Source organism: Euleptes europaea, chromosome 8, assembly GCF_029931775.1.
Source record: "Euleptes europaea isolate rEulEur1 chromosome 8, rEulEur1.hap1, whole genome shotgun sequence".
NCBI lineage: Eukaryota > Metazoa > Chordata > Lepidosauria > Squamata > Sphaerodactylidae > Euleptes > Euleptes europaea.
The window spans coordinates 1,000,332-1,021,194 of record NC_079319.1 but is presented as its reverse complement, the minus strand read 5'-3'; the positions used below and the strand labels follow the sequence as shown (position 1 = coordinate 1,021,194).

Genomic DNA, 20,863 nt, shown 5'->3' with positions numbered 1-20,863 from the left:
CCAAGGATGGCTCTGAAAGCTTTGCTGCTCCAGAAGTGTTAGCTTAAAGCCGAGGGATATAAGTCGCTCTCAATTAGGGTTGCAAACTCTGGGATGGTAAATTCCTGGAGCTTTGGGGGTGGAGCCTGGTTATGGGGAGGGACCTCAGCAGAGTACAACGCCATAGAGTCCTCCCTCCAAAGCAGCCATTTTCTCCAGGGGGACTGATCTCTGTTGTCTGGAAAGAAGTTGTAATTCTGGGAGATCTCCAGGGCCCATGGGGAAGCTGACAATCCCACCCCAAGTGACAGTGTGTGCATGTGTGTCCGTGAGAACCACAGTGGAAGAGGCTGGATCTCCTTCAGAATGGTTGCTCCATTTGGGAATGCAAGAAGCTTTGGCCTGTGGCTGGGTTGGGTCCCTCTGAATTCTGTAGAGCCCCCCACCATACACACAGACCACACCACAGAAGGCAAGATTTGGAGGAGGAAGAGGAAGAAGAAGAGTTGGTTTTTCTATACCGACTTTCTCTACCACTTAAACGAGACTCAGACCGGGTTACAATCACCTTCCCTCCCCCTCCCCACAGCAGACACCCTGTGAGGTAGGTGAGGCTCAGAGAGCTCTAACAGCTGTAACTTGCCCAAGGTCACTCAGCTGGCTGTGTAGGAGTGGGGAAACCAACCCGGTTCACCAGATTAGCCTCCGCCGCTCATGTGGAGGAGGAGTGGGTAATCGAACCCGGTTCTCCAGATCAGAGTCCACCGCTCCAAACCACTGCTCTCAACCAACCACTGCACCATGCTGGCTCAGCACCCTTTACAGTGCCCCTTCCCCCGGCCGCAGGAGCAGCCCCTACCTGCATGGAGGGAGCTCCTTTCTTCACGTTCAGGAGGCCGAGCAGGGTGCTGTGGACCATGTCGCTCAGGCCGGGCCCCAGGGCCTCCCGCAGGCTCAGGATGGTTTCTAGCAGCTGGGTTTTGGTGCCGAAGTCCACGGTGGGCATGGCCGACAGGAGTCTGGCCAGGAACTCAATCAGGTCCATCCCAGGGCGGCAGCCCTGGCCAGAGGGAAGAGCAGCTGCTCAGTGGGGGGTGGGGTCTCTCTTCTCCTCCCTCCTCCCCACCCAGGGGAACAACCACAAAGAGAGACCCTCTTCAGCAGGGGCTCCCCAGGCTTGAGAGCATGTGCTGAAGGCGGTGACATATGCCGGAGCTGCAGGGTACAGATTCATGTATCACTGCTTGGGGTTGACTGGCAAACAGCTGGAGGGGACACAGTGAAGCACTTTCTCCCCACAAACCACTGCCCCAATCAGATTCCTAGCCCCCTCCCATGGCTGCAGGACAAGAAAGGTGGGAGATTCTGGTTCTTCCACCTTGCCTGGCCTCTGGCCGCACTAGATCATAGAATCATAGAGTTGGAAGGCACCACCAGGGTCATCTAGTCCAACCCCCTGCACAATGCAGGAAACCCACAACCACCTCCCCCCCTCACCCCTAGCGACCCCCATTCTATGTCCAGAAGATGGCCAAGATGCCCTCCCTCTCATCATCTGCCTAAGGTCACAGAATCAGCCTTGCTGACAGATGGCCATCTAGCCTCTTCTTTTTTTAATTTTTTTTATTTTCTCATTTTAATACATCAACATATAAGCATAATATCCAATATTAACAAAAACTAATAATGCTAGAGATTCTATAATATTACTGATTTAATCAAAAGCTGACTTCCCCCTCACCCTCTTCTATCTTAAAATAAATTGTGTAAACTTTTGCTAACAGAACTAACCCCAATACTATGTTAATTAAGATATTCTTATCCTATCTAACAATTAAATCGATATTTAATATAAAATTAATTGAAAGTGTAAATATGGGATTAGATCAAGTAATATCCATGGTCCCATTAAAAATTAAGTTTTTCCAAAATATTAAACTCATAGTTTAACAGTTGACATCAACTATAAAATAAAAACAGGGAACCATTGTCAAAATACTTATATAGTCAAAGCTAAAAAAAAGAAATGTTTTAACTTCCCCTACATCTGCCTCCTTTCCTTAAAAATAAATTATTTTGTAAATCTCCATTTCTTCCAAACACTCAGTTAAAACTTATTGATTTTATTAAATTAATTATCATATATAATTGCATATCCATAAATCCAATCCTTTTAACCAGTTCCATTTAATCTTTTCCCTTTTGATCTTTGCCACACACACAAAAATTAAAATCTCTTAATTTAATCCCTTTATCTGGAATTTCCAACATTTCCTTCTTCTCATCAGTAACAGTAAATATCGAGGAACATCCTTGGGAATTGTTAGTAAAGTCTCTTCTGCAGGTGGATAGTCTTCATAGTAAATCCTTATTGCAACATCTTTCTTCTCAAGTTCAAGGAAGATGATCCTGACATCTCCTTTTTTCCTAGTCATCAAATCTTCCAGACAAATGTTGAACAGCTCATCAGGCACATTGAAAAGACTTGATTCAAAGTCTCTCTCATTCAAATCCATTGTTGTCAATGTATTGTGGTTATCCATTTCGTTTACAAGACTCTTGTGTTCTTCATCTTCCTTAACAACTAGAGAGCCCTCTAGTATCTCCTCTGGCCTCATTGTAGTCATCTGGATTGCTTCTTCTGTAAAGTCTTCTGTTTCTTCAATCCTAACTTGAGTCGTTGGTTGGATAAAGGTATTCAGTTTGGCAATCATTTGCTCCATCTGTTTTGACAGCTGCTTCTGTTGATTTGATAGTTGTTCATATTGTTTTGCAATTGTCTCCTGTTGTCTGGCAAACATATCCTGAATTCTCTTTTCCATATTTCCTTCTTGCAGGGATTCTTTAGCTTGAAATCAGCAAGTAATACGATGCCTTATTCTTAGCGGTTTTGGTAGGTCTAACAAAACGTTTTTGCAGAATGTGGGTAGTCTAGTAATTCATGCCAAGCATAATCGCTAAAATATTTCCATCAAAATCTTCAAAAAATAGGTAGAAAAGTTTTTTTAGGTTTGAAGTACCAACAAGTTTTTTTGTAGACGCTCTAGGTCGGCAAGCAACTGGAAGTAGGAAGTTAGTCGGAAGCAGTACATCCGCAGACCTTTAGTCGTCCCCTTTTTGTAGTTTTCAATGACGAACCTTATTAGTTGTTGCACCAGGGGACTTCCTTTCCGGTCCTGCGTACTTCTATTCTTCCCTTCTCCCCGACGTGTTGCAGTACAATGGTGTTCCTAGAGGGTTTCCAAGACTTCAAAATGAAACTTGGCGATGTGGCAAAGAAATCTTCCCGGCCGGAAAAAAGTGGAGTGACCGAGGGGAGGGAGGGTTATAGTTCTCCTTTCCCCTCAAACGTCACACAGTCTGATTGGTACTTGCCACGTCCATCAGAAAATTCAATTGTTTTGTCTACCCACAGATCAACCTGATAGAATCCTTGCCAGTTAATCCAATATCTTAACTTAATCAAAAAGGTTTTATATGATGGGGGGGGGGAGAATGCGGAGCTCCCAGTTATTTCGCCAGTCAGATTGAACTTCTATTCCCGGTAAGATCAAAAGTTATTCTTGTTACTCACATAGATTTCTGAAGGGTGAGGTTTTTCTTCATTAAATAGTTCATTAGTTGGTTATAGGTAATGGAAGCCCAAGCCTAATGCCAAAGAAACGCTGGCGGCGATGCCTTCTCCCCTCGATGCCTAGCGGGACAGTCATCCACATCTCCGGGGTACTTAAAAAAGCTCCCTCAAAGAGTATGGGAGACACACCACTATCTTCAGGCTGCAGAGGAATTCCTGCATCCCGGTCCACCATTTAGGACCGGGTTGGTGTAGTAAAACCACACCAAATCAGCGTAACTTGGATTCCCTTGAGAGAGCCCTCCCAAGGGACGTCTGCTTGGAGCTAGCTCATGACCGGAAGTCGCCATCTAGCCTCTTCTTAAAAACCTCCAGGGAAGGAGAGCTTACTACCTCCCGAGGAAGCCTGTTCCACTGAGGAACCGCTCTGACCGTTAGAAAGTTCTTCCTAATGTCTAGACGGAAACTCTTTTGATTTAAATTCAGCCTGTTGGTTCTGGTCCGACCTTCTGGGGCAACAAAAAACAACTCAGCACCCTCCTCTCTATGACAGCCCTTCAAGTACTTGAAGATGGTTATCATATCCCCTCTCAGTCTTCTCCTCTCCAGGCTAAACATACCCAGCTCCTTCAACCTTTCCTCATTTCCTTTTGTCCATCCTGAATCTATTGTCCTCCAGTTTCATTGGGAGTCCTCAAATTCTACTATTTTGGGAGAGGGAGAAAAAGCTCTCTTTGGTTTTTAGGCATGGCTGTTTCACTTGCTGTCTCAACCTCCAACGACTTCGGGTTTTCGTTTGGATTATGCATGCCGTTTCCGACCCTCAGAGGTTGCCTCGCTCTCCCCCCTGTGTTTCCATGCATTTTCCCCATGTTTTCAGAGACCTCAAATTTGAAAATGCAGGCAAAACACAGAGAAATGCAGGGGGAGAGCGAGGCGACCTCTGACGGTGCTCTGACCCCTAGGTCACATGGCCAACTACAGGTTTTGTTGGTCAAGTGACATCATTGGCCATCCATTTGGGCAGGACTAGAGCTCAGCCATTCTTTGCCATGAGGGGACCCCTCCTCACTGCTTCTCAGCTTGCGGCAGCGGGGCAGATGCAGCTTCTTCTCACCTTGGGAAAAAGCTTCTTGAACCAGTCGGTATCCTTGAAGCGCAAATAAAAGGCGTAAATCTCCTCCTCAGTCTTCGTCTCGCTGTGTGGATAGTGAGATTCATCCAGCTGAGTCAGGAAAACCTTGGAGGAGGAGCCCTGCAAGAAAAGGGGCAGGCCGAATAGGGATCACTGGGGCGGATCAGTCATGCAGCCCCCGCTGCCTCTTGACCCTTGGAGCGTGGCCCTTCCATTGAGTGAGTGAGGAGGAACCTCAGTCGGTATGTGGCTGCACTGCCCTCCCTGCAAGCAGCCCAGGGCATTATATGTGGCTACCCCTCCTTACAACAACCCTATGAAGTAGGCTAGGCTGAGTGAGGATGACTTGCCCAACGCAGCAGTGTGAGCTTCATGGCTTCAATGAGTTTTTGAAGCTGAGTCACCCACACTCTAACTGCTGTGGCCACGTGGGCAGGGGCTGGGGCTCAGTGGCAGAGCATCTGCTTGGCATGCAGATGGTCCCCGGTTCAGTCCTTAGCTGATGATGGGAAGGACCTCTGGCTGAGAGCCTGGAGAGTGGCTGCCAGCCTGAGTGGACAATCCTGACCGTGACGGGCCAAATGGTTGGACGGAGCATGAGGCAACTTCACGTGTTCACGTGCATGAACCAGGACAGCTTCCAGGAGCCAGGCTGGGCGCCAGACTCGGTGCTGCCTGACCCCCCCCCCCAGGTGTTACCTCCTGAGTGCGGGACCGGGAAGGGCTGACGGGTTTCTCCCACGATGGTTCTGTCCCAGGCTGTTGGTCCTGAAAGGCTACCTTGACCGAGCTGACCCTTGAGGGACTCTGCGGCTCCTGCAAAAGGCAGGTTTGGGGGCTGATCCCTGGCAGCAGCGCAGGCGCCCGAAGCAGATTCTGGCCACAGCAGGACCCCCCCCCCCCCAAGCCTGACCCAGAATCCCGGCCTGGCCCAAAAGCACATGAGGCCGAATCCAAGCAGGGCTGGCGATGGTCAGTGCCGGGGCGGGAGGCGGCCTGCGGCACCCTCCTGGCCTCCACGGAGGAAACATTTGTCTCCCTGCATATCGGCCTAACTATGTACATACATAACACTCCCTCGATGGTTCTGTCCCAGGTTGTTGGTCCTGAAAGGCTACCTTGACCGAGCTGACCCTCAAGGGACTCTGCGGCTCCTGGAAAGGCAGAAGGTTTGAGGGCTGATCCCTGGCAGTAGCGCAGGCGCCCGAAGCAGATTCTGGCCACAGTAGGATGCCCCCAGGCCTGACCCAGAATCCCGGCCTGGCCCAAAAGCACATGAGGCCGAATCCAAGCAGGGCTGGCGATGGTCAGTGCTGGGGCGGGAGGCGGCCTGCGGCACCCTCCTGGCCTCCACGGAGGAAAAACGTGTCTCCGCCAGACAGTTTTCACCAACCTGTTCCAGCACAGCCCAGTGATGGCTTGCATATATCCCCCCACCCTCTGCTACAGTGGCTTCCCTCTGCACACCTCTCTGGGTACCACACATGGTTGCCAACCTCCACATGGGGCCTGTGGGCATCTGGAATCACAACCGGCCTCCAGACTACGTCAATCTGTTCCTCTAAAGAGAATGGCTGCTTTGGAGGGTGGACCCTCTGGGCTCTGCTTCCCCTCCCCTCCTTAAACTCTGCCCCCCCTCACTTTCCCTCTTTAGGAGGCAGTTGAAGATGGTTTTATTTAGGACTGCATTTGACTAGCGGCCCTAAATTGTGATTTTAAATGTTGGTTTTTATTTTTATTTATATGTATTCAGTTTTATGTGTTTTACCTACGCTGTAAGCCACCTTGTGCAACATAAGGAAGCGAAGGCGGCTGATAAATGTTTTAAATAAATAAAGAAACCGCCTGCCTGGGGAGACCCGGGAGGCCGCCACTCGTCAGCAAATGGACTCATTCAGGAGGGCCTTTTTATAAAGGGAACGGGGCAAGAGCAGGACGGAACGGTTCAAGAAGACGGCCTTGAGGAAGAGAACAGGACGGACGTCTCTGCCACAGCGCGTGCTGTATGTTGTCTGTGGGTTCTTTGTGCTGTCCTGCTCCCCAACTGCATTATTTCCTACTTTTATGATGCCATTTCTCTTGCATGGTTTGACGTATCACGTCTGGAACCTTTTTGCATTCTTACTCCTGGTTCTGTTGTCATTGCTTACTAGATCTCATATGCTGTTTGAGCACATTGTTTGACCCCACACGATCTGCTTTGTCTTGGCGGTAAGAAACGCAGACTGGGAAGTCAACAAATAAATACAAATACATTTAAAAACAAAGCACAGCTCAGATACCGTAAGAGAGAAGCCGAGGCGTGGCTGTGAGCTGGCCGAAGCCTCTTGTGGGGTGGGGGGGCTGGCTCTTGCTCTCTGGGGATCTGATTAACAATCTACTGCCCTTTACGGGGGGAGGGGGGTCCTGCATGGGTGTTACCTGCATATTAGTAAATCTGGCAAATACTTGACAGGTGCTGTGAGACTCCAGCACTCTCTCCTCCAAGGGGAGCTAGGCCTGCACAGAGGGAGGCACCTCTGGTTGTGGCCACATTTGGAGCAGCTTAAGGGCAAAGAGAGAACAGAAAGCAGGCGCCTGAGCCACAAATGGGGTATGCCCATGTGGCACAGACATCTTGGCCAGTGCATGTCTGGCACGGCCAGTTTTGGCTTTCTGTGGGCAGAACACAGAAAGTTTTCTGTTTCCAGAACTCAGCTCTGGAGAGGAAAGGTCCCTTTGGTAAGAATGCGCTGGGTGCACCTCCAGAGGAGCCCCGCAGTTTTTCAACTGGGAAACCAAACCGATTCCCCCAGAGTGTGAAGCAAGGAACCGTTTTGTGAAGCAGAATGGAGGCCAGGAGGGTTCCAGCGGCTCCCCGTGGCTCAAACCTCCCATCAAGCCAGCCTGACCCGCAGGCGCGGAGCTCCGCAGGTGCCCTCTTACCTCCTGGGGCCCGGTCATCCTCACGAGCATCTCCATGCTGCTGGAGCTCGACTGGATGTGCAGCTGCTGAGCGACCACTGAATTGGGGATGAACCCAGAAGAGACCCTGGGCAGCAGCAGGCCCTCTGGCTCCTGGCAAAGAAAAGCAAGGCAGATCAAGATGCAGCCCCCCCGCCCCCGCCCCCCCCAAGCAGAGGGCAGGCTGTGCTGTGCTGTTTCTGTGTGCTGTTTCTCAGGTCATCAGCCAGCACTGGCCACAGGTGAGCAGCCGTGTTTGTACCACCTGCAGTTTTGGAGCAGCCTCAGGAAAGGATGAGGCTGCTTCTCTCTGAGCCCCTCCTAAGCCAAAAGCAGTGGAACCCCCACCCCCAAGAGCAAAATAGCAGCCCTCCTGAGTGCGCGTCTTCCCAAATCACAAAGGGGGGAGGGAGGGGGGAGCAGTCATATCCCCCCCATCTGATATGGCCCAAGGGGTGGGCAGCCCCTCAGCCAGGAGGCTTTCAGGCTGGTGTGTGGGGAGGGGAAGCTCTCTCTGAACTTCATGGTCCCCCTTCCAGGTGCTCCACACACCCAGTTTTTAAGAGCCACTGTGAAGATCCAAACGCAGGACAGGGTCCTCCAAAACAGGACAGAGCGTTAGGAGTTCAGAACCTGCGGATGCAGACCAAGCAGGGAGAGCAATACACGAAAGAACCGCAGAGCTGCAGAACCCCACATTTCTGGGCTCACTGCGGGAGGAGCTGTGTATGTCGCCATCCCCAAGTGGAAAGCCGGTGAGGCCAGGCAGGCAGGGTTCCTTAGAACACTTCGTGTTCAGTGATAAGGACAAAAGCACCCCTTGGCATGTGCAGAGTTCCACCAGAGTGTTGTGGCAGAGACTCCAAGGCAGAGGCCAAAGCTGACCTGCCCTCTCACCCATTTGGGAAGCCTGGGCAGTGGGCCTCCATTAGATGGGGCCAGAGGGGCGAAGGAACCCCCCCCCACAGCTGCCCTCCTGGCCCAAGCAGGGGATCAAGCCTTGTCCCCGCCAGGGGACTCTTCCTCCCGTGTAGGGCCTGGGTGGGGAAGAGCACATCACCAGCCTGTCTCCTCCCGCCTGTCAGGCTGTTATCTCGGTTTAGATGTTTCCTTTCGTTTCTCTGCTGAACCGTCCAGACTTCAAGGACGGCTACACATACCAAAGCCTGGGAACGCTACTCCTGGGAAATAATGCTGTTTATGCTTTGTAATCTCCCGCCGTTTCTCTGCCTTATATTTCCAAATAACGGGCAAGACAAGCCATAGCTGTATTCTTGCCTTCAATGCACTGTATTGCCTATTTGACCAGTAAAGCCATCTGCTTGGAATCTGATTGTCTCTGTGGTGATTTCTGGTTCGATGGGTCAAGAGCTTACACCGCCCCGCCAACCCCTTGCAGGGAAAAAGGCTCAAACTCCCCCCCACCCAGGGGCTCAAGAAAAGAGGCCTTCCCTCCTCTCCGGGCCTGCCTTGACTCACTTCCCAGAGCCGGGCGGTGGGGAGATGAGCCTCAAAGCGCTCATGGGCACATAAGCCAGTGTGCCATAGCGCTTAGAGTATCAGGCTAGGATCTGGGCGACGCAGGCTCGAATCCCCACTCCGCCCCTGGCAACTTGCTGGGTAACCTTGGGCCAGTCATTCTCTCTCGGTCTACCCTACCTCACAAGGTTGTTGTGAGGACACAGTCAAGTGTGGTAAGCCACTTTGGGTCCCCACTGGAGAGAAAAGTGGGGCATAAGTAAGTGAGCAAATAAATGAAAGGAAGGGCTGTCCAGGCGCTGGACACACTCACCCGGCTAGTTCTCAATATTTGTGCCTGGATCCTATCCCGGCTGTCCGCTGCCTCGGGAAAGAAACCCTTGAGGGTCTTGGAGGACGTCTGGCTCCTTATGCGTTGCAAGGACTCGCTGGGCTTGTGAGACTCTTGGCTCCCCACGGCCAGCGGACGCTCCTCATGCTCCTGGCCACTGAGACTCTGTGTACAACGGAGGCGGCCCTTGAAGCCCAGCTCCCCCCTCGAGACCCCTCTTTCTCTGCCTCACGGCCTGGCCCCCCCAGCCACCAATAACCCCCACAGGACAAAGACCCATCCCATTCCTGACACACACGCACCCCAAACCCATGGTAAGAGGGCCCGTCCTCTCTGCTTCGTCATGGGGAGCAAGTGCCACGGAGCTGGAAATCGTTCAATTCCAGTCCATGAGCACCTTAGAGACTCAGAAGAGTCCCAGGGGGTACGAGCTCCCGAGAGTCAAAACTCCCTTCGTCAGACATGAGTAGGAAATATTTAGTAGTTCTGCGGCTGAGGAGGTTTCAGTGTTTCTCTTCTTTGATTTTTAAAAAACCCTTTCTAACCCTCCTTTCCTGGTATGTTCCCCAGAGAAACTTACGATCGCAGAATAACAACTTGCTGGTGGTCCCTGGCCCAAGGAATGTCCGGCTGGCCTCGGCCAGGGACAGGGCTTTCTCCGCTCTGGCCCCTGCCTGGTGGAAGAGTCTCCAGAATGAGATCAGGACCCTGCGGGACCTCCAAGAATTCCAGACGGAGCTATTTCCGCCGGGCTTAAGGTTGAGGCCAGCGACGGTTCTCCCTATAAATACTGGCCTCCCTAGTCCTTTTCTCCATCCTGCGGTTGAGCCTTTCCCCCTATTTAGGGGGAGGTCAGTTCCATCTATTTTGCTGCATACCATTATTATGTGATTTTAGCACTATCAAAGAGTCTATTATTCCCTGTTTACTGAATGTTTATTGAATAATTTGGGCTATTTTAAATGTATTTAAATTATATTTTAAGGGTTTTTATTGATTTTATTGTTTTGTATTTGTGAGCCACCCTGAGCCTGGCCTTTGGGCCGGGGAGGGTGGGGTAAAAGTGCAAATAAACAAACAAACAAACAAATAAATGATGGCTGAAAAAAATGAAAACACCTGGATGGCTTCTTCTAAAGAATCGGGCCCATTCTAAGACAAGCACCCAGGATCTTTCTCTTATGCAAATCTGGTTCATTTGAAGGGGCTTCTGCGGTTGCAGAAGTCCCGAGGGGCTGCACCCGGAAGAGGAGGTGTTCAGGACATGTCTCTTGGTGCAGCCACTGAGGTCAGAGCACACGTTCGCACCTTCACTCTCTCCCCTGCCTACCCCTCCTCCAACACCCTAGGCTTTGGCACCCCCTCTCCAGTCGGGGGAGGCAGAATATGCTGGAAGCGAAGGGACTTGCAGCTGTCTCTTAGCCCCCGACTTCAGAGAGGGTCTATAAAATCAGAGAGACAGATAGGGCAGGATCCTGAGCATCCTTTCTTTCTACAGCTCTGCAGTTTGCTACCCTCAGTGACTCTTCCTTCCTTCCTTCCTTCCTTCCTTCCTTCCTTCCAGCCCCTTTTCTCTCCCTTCTTCTCCATCTTGCTGCCATGAGACAAGGACACGCTTCCTGCATCTCCAGCCATCCTAGCCAGCTAGACTAGTTTAGAAGATTATCTCTACCCTATCCTGCCCAGAATGGCGTTCCTGACAACAAAAGGACTCCCACTAGTTTGTTAAGGCAAAGGCGGCTCCATGTGGACTTTATTTCCTCAGCAGCATGCGCACCTCACTTATGTTCTGCTGTGGAGGTTTTTAAGCAGAGGCTAGATGGCCATCTGTCAGCAATGCTGATTCTATGAACTTAGGCAGGTGATGAGAGGGAGGGCACCTTGGCCATCTTCTGGGCATGGAGTTGGGGTCACTGGGGGTGTGGGGGGAGGTAGTTGTGAATTTCCTGCATTGTGCAGGGGGGTGGACTAGGTGACCCTGGTGATCCCTTCCAACTCTATGATTCTGTGAATTTTTTCAAGCAGCAGTAACATTTCTACCTCTCCCTTCCACCCCAGGCCACAGTCCCCCAAGACCCTGAGCTGGCAAGGTTGTGGCACATCAACAGGACAAAACCACATCCGTGGCACAGTGCATCTGTTGGGAAATCAGTAAACCTAGAAGATCACACTCCTGGGGAACTCCTACCACAAAGAGCACCCCCCGCTGCCGCCGCCAGTGTCCCACTGAGCTCAAACTGACCCTGTGGCTGAGGGGCCCTTTTTACCTTCTCACTCCTGGAAACATCCACAACGTTCATCACGATACTGCCGGCCAGAGAGCCCAGCAAGGAGGGCGACTGGGGGGTCCGCGGTTCATCTTCAGGGACGAGGCTTAACACTTTCTCGGGCTGGAGGGTGGAGAGAAGGGGCCACTCAGAAAAGTCCTCCCGTACCTTAAAGCTCTTCATGATCCTCTGGGCATCTTTCCTGTCCCTCCTCCTCATTCACAAGTCAGGCTTCCACATGCAACCCCTCATACCAGGGCAGGGGATGCCGGCAGCCCCACTTTCCCCGAGAAGAACAATAAGAAGCTCAGGGAAAGCAACAGTTGGCAGAAAAACAGAGCAAGGGTGGAAAGTGCAGAAGGTGCAGAAAAGAGCAACCAAAATAATTAGGGGACTAGAGCAACTGTCCTATGGGGAGCGGTTAAGACGCTTAGGGCTGTTTAGCTTGGAAAGAAGGCGGCTGAGGGGAGACATGATAGAGGTCTATAAAATTATGCATGGTTTGGAAAGAGTGGACAGGGAGAAGTTTTTCTCCCTCTCCCATAATACTAGAACACGGGGTCATCTGCTAAAGCTGGAGGGTGAGAGATTCAAAACAGATAAAAGGAAGTATTTTTTCATACAACGCATAGTTAAATTGTGGAACTCCCTGCCCCAGGATGTGGTGATGGCTGCCAGCTTGGAAGGCTTTAAGAGGGGAGTGGACATATTCATGGAGGAGAGGGGTATTCATGGCTGTTAGATAGAATGGATATTAGTCATGCTGCATACCTATTCTCTCTAGTATCAGAGGAGCATGCCTATTATTTTTGATGCGGTGGAACACAGGCAGGATGGTGCTGCTGCACTCGTCTTGTTGGTGGCTTCCTGGAGGCACCTGGTTGGCCAGGTGGCCAGGTTGGCCAGGTGAACAGACTGCTGGACTTGATGAGCCTTGGTCTGATCCAGCAGGGCCTTTCTTATGTTCTTAAAGGATTAAATCCTCCCTCTCCCCCTCCCCTCCCCCTAGTGCCAGTCTCAGAGTGCTGCTCTCGCACACTTTCTGCTCAGGAGGCTTGAACCCAGGACTTTCTCCATGTAAGGCCACTGCTCTACCACAGAGCCTTCAGCGGTTTGGCAAAAGGGTTTTGCCAAATCACCGCAGAGCAGGATGAGTCCGCTTATGGATAATTGGTAGCGGGTTCAATAACAGGAAGAAGCAGGTGGGATCAAGCAGAGGGCTCTCCCCGGGAAGGACACCTGCAGTGGGTCCCCCACGGATCTGCATTATGATCCACGCGCACATGAACACACTCGTAGCGGCCTTCTACTGAATCAGACCCCCCTTGATTCATCAAGGTCAGTCTTGTCTACTCCAACTGGCAGGTTTGCAGAGGACACCAGCAGCATTCGTCCCATGCAGAGCGGCTCTGGTCTGAACCCCAGGAAACGCTGCACAAGATTGCACGCCACACTGTTCAAAGATGGTGACAACTTATGCAGATGTCAAAGAGCTGCAAGAGGAGGGAGGACTTCTGCACACAACTCAGTGCTTATCATACAGAATTCACCACCCGCCTTGAGGCACGGTGAGGACTCCTCGCTCCGGAGACTTTAAAAGGGGACTGGACGGAGCTGTGGAAGGGAAGTCGCTCAGTGGCTGTCAGCCAGGATGAATCCTCCATGTCCAGAGGCAGGGCACGAGGCTCAGAGGAGCCGTGGCTCAGTGGTAGAGCCTCTGCTTGACATGCAGAAGGTCACAGGTTCAGTCCCCAGCATCTCCAGTTAAAGAGACCAGGCAAGTAGGCAATGTGAAAGACCTTTCTCTGCCTGAGACCCTGGAAAGCCTCCGGTCTGCGTAGACAAGACTGACTTGGATGGACTGAAGGGGGGCCTGATTCAGTATAAGTCAGCGTCATGTGAGGCTTCTGGGTCAACAGCAGGAACAGGCTGTTCCAAGGGCACCTAACTGGTTGGTCACTGCAAGGCGCAGGTTAGCAGGCCCTGTGGACTCCGAGGCCCGATCCAGCAGGGCTCTTCTTGTGCCCTCTTCATGGATAACCCCAGGCCAGAAGCACAGAGCTCTGGGAGAGGACAAGGCGGTTTCCCAAGATGAGTCAGGCTAGCCATTGAAACACTAGTGAAGTGAGAAGGCCCCGAGCCGGCTGGGCCGGGCCAGTGTCCTCTCCTCGGATCTCGTAAGCTAAGCAGGGTCACCCACCCCACCCCACGTGGACACTTCTCACCTTCCCTTGGGGAATCTTGACCTTCCCAAACATGGTCTCAAGGAAACGCTCTTCTGAAGGAGCTTTCAGGATGCCAGACGGTTTCCGGGACGTGTCCTCGGAAGACGCCAAGGCTTCTGGGCGGGCATCCGAGGAGAGTCTCTTTAGCGGCAGGACTGACGACTTCCTCTCTTGGAGGGGTGGCGGCGGCGGCGTAACGGTCTTAGGCAAATATTGGATTAAAACGATGTAAAACACTTGCAAGTTGCGTCAATTAACAATATTAAAGTTATACTCCCGGCTGAACTTGGCATGTACAGATTGTGTTGGTTTTGCGAAGAACTGAGAGTGAAGCGGATACAGTCCACTCCCTCTGATTCTAGGCATTCAGCCAATACGACCTTCACTAAAGTAAACAAGAGATAAGAGCAAAAACCTTTTTCCCTTTAAACTGTGGGGGTAACAAGATTCATTATCCTGGTATCTTGGCATCGTTTCTCAGCATCCTTCGTGTGAATAAAAGGTATTTCTCACCATATTATAGTTATCTAGCTTGACATTGAGAATCTGATTATCTATATATATCTATATCAGTTAACCTTGCTATAGAACTTTGCTGATTGAAGGATAAATTTTGTTTTGAGATAGTTTTAAATCCTTGAAGAGATTTAGTGTGATTGTAATAGATAACCACAGATTAGGGTTCCCATGGAGAAAAGGTATATAAGGGGTTAGAAATTGTCCATTAGTTGGGAGATCTTTAGCAGACTATGCTGCTATGCTGTCTGTCTAAAGAATCTTCCCCAGCAAGGCCCATCCAGAGGTATGTGAACTTGGTATTTTTTACTGTCATTTTTCCTGGACAGATCTGTTAATATTCTTCTAAGATTTTGCTAAGATTCTGCAATATTCTGTAATAATGTAATATTTTGTTGAACGTTTCATACAATGTAACTTTTATATATTCTGAAGTTAGCAATAAAAAGAATCTGATTCAATTAGATTGCCTCGTTACTTTGGGTAACTAATTCTAACAAGGAAACATACCTTTTAGTGAGGTATAAATCCTATAGATTTAGTCACTGATAATAGTAATTGAGCTTCTTCAGCGCCACTGGTATCAACCCAGCAGCCTCTAGCCCAGGGGTGGGGAACCTTTTTTCCGCCAAGGGCCATTTGGATATTTATAACATCATTTGCAGGCCATACAAAATTATCAACTTAACTCGCACCCCACCCCCGCTCGTGCATTCTGGCCCTGCCCCCTTTAACCCCTCCATTGTTGCAAGCTCTGCCCCCAGCCCTCTTGTAGTACAAAGGGAATACGTTTCTCCACGGCCCAGGTGGGAAAGGGTTAACACAGTTTCTTGGGTGGTCCTAGCAGCTCCATCGCTAACGACTCTTCTGCAAGGGGGAAAAAAGGTTCCCCCTCAGCAAAAGAAACTCACATCTGTCTTGAATAGAGGCTATTCCTGTCCGCGGGAGGGGGCGGATCGCCTGTCTTAGATCCTTCTGAGCTAGAGATCTGCCAGGATCCACGAAGGGCCAGACCAAATGGTTTCGCGGGCCTTAAACGGCCCGCGGGCCTGACGTTCCCCACCCCTGCTCTAGCCTGAGAGACCCGAGAGGCATTGTGGGAGCTGCACACGGCAGGGGAAGGTGCTGTGGCTGAGAGGGCAGAGCATCTGCTTGGCGTGCAGAAAGTCCCAGGTTCAATCCCTGGCATCTCCAGTTAAAGGGACTAGGCAGGTAGGTGATGTGAAAGACCTTTCTCTGCCTGAGACCCTGGAGATTCATGGGGAGGGGCCGTGGCTCAGTGGTAGAGCCCCTGCTTGGCATGCAGAAGGCCCCAGGTTCAATCCCCGCCATCTCCAGTTAAAGGGACTAGGCAAGTAGGTGAAGTGAAAGACCTTCGCCTGAGACCCTGGAGAGCTGCTGCTGGTCTGAGTAGACAATACTGACTTGGATGGACCCAGGGGGGGTCTGATACAATATAAGGCACCTTCAAGTGTTTAAGTGTTCAAGTGTTCAAGCCTCCCCGCTTGGCGCAGAAGCACTCAGTGTGTGTGTGTGTGTGGGTGTCCAGCTCCTCACCTGCTCACTCTTCTCCTTTCCCACTTGGAGTAAGCTGAATGAAGCCTCCTTGACCCCAGGTGTGGGGGTGATGGAAACGACCGAGACCCTGTCCATTGGGGAGCTGGCATCCTGCAGGCAGATGGGGGGGGGGGAGAAAGATCCCTTTGCAAGAAGCAGAGTGCTTGCAAGCCCAGAGGGGGCTGAAAGCCGAGGGCTGCCACTGTCCAGGTGGGGCCTGGAGGCCCCAGGAATTGCAACTGCTCTCCAGACTACAGAGATCAGTTCCTCTGGAGAAAAGGGCTGCTCTGGAGGGTGGACTCCATGACCTTATACCCCACTGAGGTCCTTCCCCTTCCCAAACCCTGCCCGCCCCCAGGCTCCACCCCACCCCCAAACTCCAGCATTTCCCAACCCAGAGGTAGCAGCCCTAGGCCCAACACTCTCCCTGAAAGGGCTTCCCCAGAGGGACCCCATCCTCAACAAGAAGGCTGAGGGAGGGGGCATCGATGCATTTCCACCTCAGGTGGCAAAGAAGTGCGGGGCCCTCCACGGAGAGCAGTTTTATTAGTGTCTTTCACAGGAAGGGAAGATTTTTCTATGGTGGCCTGTGATCTTTGGAACTCCCTCCCACTGGAGGGTTGGTCAGCGCAGCTCCTCCCATTTCCCGAAGGGCACGAGACCTTTCTGTGCCGGGTCCAGCAACTGGACAAAGCAAAGGGCTTTGCGGCTTCTTTTTCTGACTTCCCGATTCTGCTCTCGGCCTCGTCTTTTTGCCCGTTGGTCTCTTTCGAGGCCGGGATGGTTTGGCTGGGGTTTGCCTGGGGACCTGCTGGGGGGAGTCAGGGCAGGACAGAGCTTTGTGGCTCTGGTCTCTGGGGGGGGGGGTCCTGGTTGCTCCCAAGAGGACCACAGCAGAGGAGTACAGACAGGCTGCTCAGCCAATGAAACGGGCGGCAGGCAGGCTCAGGGGACCCCGCAGCGGCTGAGGGGGGGATCCCGTTACCTTGATCATCTCCTCGGCAGCTTTCAGAGAGGCCAGCTGAGGGAAAGCGCCCAGGAACATGTTGGAGGGGTGGGGGCCATACAGCTCCGAGATGGACTCACACTGGCCAATGGCATCCAGCACATTGTCGGCATTGAAGAAGTCTTCCTCGGGGATCTGTGTGGGGAGACAGGGGGAGGGGGGGAGAAGGGAGGCCCCAGTACAGCCAGGGCCCAAAACCATTCAGCCATCAGGAAATGGAAGGGTAGCCATCTGATGCAGAGGGGCTTTTGCCAGTGTTGTGGGGAGGGACAGCTGGGGGCTTCGTCAAGTAAGAACAAATGCAGTGAATGAACGGATGTGCAAGCGAGCGTGGGGGCACCACCGGCATTCTCAAGAGGGGGTCCGGACAGGCCTGGGCACGCACTGCCTTGCCGGGCAAACCCTGGTGACTCGTCATCCCCCTGGGAGGGGTGGGGAAGAGCCAGGATACAGGAGCTGCCGAGCCTCGGGGGTCCCACCAGAGGTGGAGAGGGGCTGATGGCCTCCTCCCGGGCAAGCCCCCAAAGGGGCTGCTGGGGGGACACAACAGGTGGTACCCCCGAGGCCCTGGAAGGGCCAAGTCTGTTCCCAGCCACGAGTGATGCAGAAGGCCATGCGGAGGGGGGGGCGGAGCCCAACAGCCACGTTGCTGCCGGTGCCCTGCCGGGCCGCAGGGTCTTAAGTGGTCACCCCCTGCCCAGCGGGCCAGAGGCAGAGCCTGTGAGGAGGGGGGCAGTGTTCTTCTGCCTCTCCAGAGACCTGCCTGAGGCACATTCCCCCCTCACACACCCCAGGTGGGCATCACCTCCACTTTGGGCTGCTCCTTGTAGAACATCCGCAGGTACTGCTCAAAGGCCTCGTCCCGCATGGCCTTGGTGGGCCGCACTTTCTTGACCGCTTGGACTTTCCCCATCAGGAGCAGCTGCAGGTCGTGGATCCTTGCATCCAGCTCCAACGACTCCTGTAAAGGCCAGAGCTAGGGTTGCCAGCCTCCAGGTGGGGCCTGGAGATCTCCCAGCATTTCAGCTGACCACAGAAAACAGGTTCCCCTGGAGGAAAATGGCTGCTTTGGGGTGTGTGGACTTTATGGTGTTACACTGCACTGAGGTCCCTCTCCTCCTTAAACCCTTGCCTTCCCCAGTCTCCACCCCCAAATCTCCAGTAATTTCCCAACCCAGAGTTGGCAACTCTAGCCAGAGCTCAGACCTCTAGGGTTGCCAACCTCCAGGTACTAGCTGGAGATCTCCAGCTATTACAACTGATCTCCAGCCGATAGAGATCAGTTCCCTGGAGAAAATGGCCATTGGACTCTATGGCATTGAAGTCCCTCCCCTCCCCAAACCCTGCTCTCCTCAGGCTCCACGTCAAAGGTGACTGAGGGCTCCTCTTAGCAGCCCACAAATCCCCGGGATCAGAACTGTGGCAGAACGGGACAGCTCCGGAGGCCGCTTTGAGAACAGAATGGGTCTCTGCAGTCTATTCCGTTGCAATGGTTATTGTTCCTCTCGCCCCGCTTTTACCGCACTGTCTTCAGAGCCCCTGCTCTCCGCATTGTCTGTGGCCACGCCAGTTCTCTGTTTGCACAGTTTCCTAATTTCTAGCCGTAAGTCAGCTGTGACTTGATGGCACACACACACACACACACACACACACTCACTCACTCACACAAAGTCCTGTTGCTGTGTTACTGGCTGCCTTAGGTTGCCTCCTTTTTAAAAATAAAATATTTTGCAATCCACCTTGACTCTCAGAGAGAAAAAATATAAATATAGTATAGAATAAATACAGTATAGTCTATAAATATAGTATAGAATAAATATAGTATAGAATAAAAAATGAAATAAGCCCCACCCCTGACTTGCTCAACCAAGACCTGCCTTGGAGAGAGAATCTGTCCTCATGGAAATTACCTTGGCCTCTGCCCGGCTGAGCCTCTTCACCTTGGATTCTTGCAAGGACACCTGGCGAGCGACAGGCAGAGGTGACCTGTGTGGGCAGGTATGAGCGTGAGCAAGACAGGACCCCCCCCCCAACTTACAACCTGCTGATGACACCCCTCCACCACACCCATCAGAAAGAACCACTGGGTTGGGGGCCCCTCTAGGCACAGCCGCTCCCTCCCTTTGTCCTCCCAGGGGGGCACTGGAAGGGGGCTTCTCCAGACAAGGACAGTCTTAGCCTGGCATCCTCCAATAAAGCCGAAGATGAAGACAAAGGAACAATTGGTGCAAGGGAAACAATACTTTAATAAGTTCTGTGACCCCCCCCCCCAATGCATTTTGCGTAAAGCTTCTTCAGGGGGCATCTTTCAGCGTCAGACGCTGAAGTAGAAAAAAATTCCCCCTGAAGAAGCTTTACGTGAAATGCATTGGGGGTCACAGAACTTATTAAAGTATTGTTTCCCTTGCACCAATTGTTCCTTTGTCTTCGTTTTTGTTTTGGGGCGGCCCCCTCCTTTTCACCCTCTGAGAAAGACTGATCTCCTTAAGGACTTGCTTCAGAACTCTTTTCGGAGGATATCCAGACACTAAGCTGCGCAGGGAGGTGGAAAGGGGGGATAGAGATGGCGCCCCAGTACAGGCAGGGAGCGCAATGGTTGGAGCCTCAGATTAGGCACATGGGCAGCCTGGTTCAAATCCTCCCCCTGCCATGAAACTCCCTGGGTGACCGTGGGCCAGTCGCACCGCCACAGAATGGAGGAGGGGAGGGCCGAAGACACCTCTCGGGCTACCCTGGAGGGACCGCCAGGCAGCATCCGAACACGCGCCGGGCTGAGAGAGCGAGGGCAGCCGCTGGCACAGTGCCCAGAGGAAGGAGCCTGTGGGGATGGCCCGAATGCCGTGCCCACCGTGGAGAGCCAATCTGTGCCTCAGGAGGGTCAGAGCCAGATTTCCAGGGCCAAACAGAGAAGAGATCAAATCCCCCCCCCATCTTACTCAGCCTCCTCTGAAGACGGCTCCTGCTTCAGACTCTTGACACTGTCCTGGACGGGGACCTCGAAAGAGGACTTAGTGATGGGCTCGGGGGTGTCGCTGGCGGGCTCCAGGAACCGGGCACACAGCAGCTGCGGACCCATCGGAAGAAACCCCAGTTAGTAACCTATCAAATGCATCACATTCGTGTGCCCCTCACGGGGTGCTGCCAGCCCCAGGGGGATTCCCCGGAGCTGGTGACGGTGTCTGAGTGGCTTCTGACCGGCCCCAAGAGGGCTCCTGGGCTTATTGCCCCCTGGTGCCAGTAGGGACCCCTTGCCTACCGCTATGTTGTAGTGGCTGGGCAGGTATTTGCTGTGGTTGATCAGGTAGAGGTGTCGCTCAATGCCAACCAGCAGATCGCCCTGAGGATTGGCAAAAGCCAGGCTCTCGGGGGTGGTGTTCAGCTTCATGTGCCTGCAGGGCCAGATCAAGGGATTTGGTCACCCCAAGCAAGGCCCCCCTGCGACGGTTGCTAACACCTAGCCCCTCAGCCCCCCCTTTCCCCCACTGTTGTGGGGTCCCCGTCTGCACACGAAGGCCGTCAGGACGGAGCTCTGTCTTAAAGCACACCGCTTTTGCCATTTAACTTTGCCAATACGCTGTATCTCTGTTTGATGATTTACACATCCATGGGACATTGTAAATATACTATAAGAACCTTTGTGTTTTTTTGCCAATTTTAAATGGTGAAAATAACATTTTTTCGCTACAATTGACAACGGGCCACACAACATATAAGGTGGTTACTTTTCAGCATACCTTTTACGTACTTTTGGAAGTGTTTGTAAAAATACGTATGAATGTATTTATGACCATTGAGGAAGGCCGAACGGGCCAAAACACTTCTGGTTTTATATTGGTCATTTGCACTAATTA

General features: G+C 52.2%; 1 protein-coding gene across 1 annotated transcript in view; it reads right to left on the bottom strand.

Annotated features, from left to right (window-relative positions):
• The window catches only part of WDR97 (WD repeat domain 97), a 46,791-nt gene that overhangs the window by 9,207 nt on the left and 16,721 nt on the right, over window positions 1-20,863 (bottom strand). The window contains 13 exon segments of the mRNA XM_056854586.1: window positions 839-1,039; window positions 4,671-4,808; window positions 5,388-5,504; window positions 7,614-7,745; window positions 9,424-9,606; window positions 11,709-11,831; window positions 13,934-14,134; window positions 16,007-16,117; window positions 16,992-17,147; window positions 17,818-18,015; window positions 18,953-18,998; window positions 19,949-20,076; window positions 20,269-20,401. Coding sequence (XP_056710564.1) covers window positions 839-1,039; window positions 4,671-4,808; window positions 5,388-5,504; window positions 7,614-7,745; window positions 9,424-9,606; window positions 11,709-11,831; window positions 13,934-14,134; window positions 16,007-16,117; window positions 16,992-17,147; window positions 17,818-18,015; window positions 18,953-18,998; window positions 19,949-20,076; window positions 20,269-20,401 — 1,867 coding nt within the window.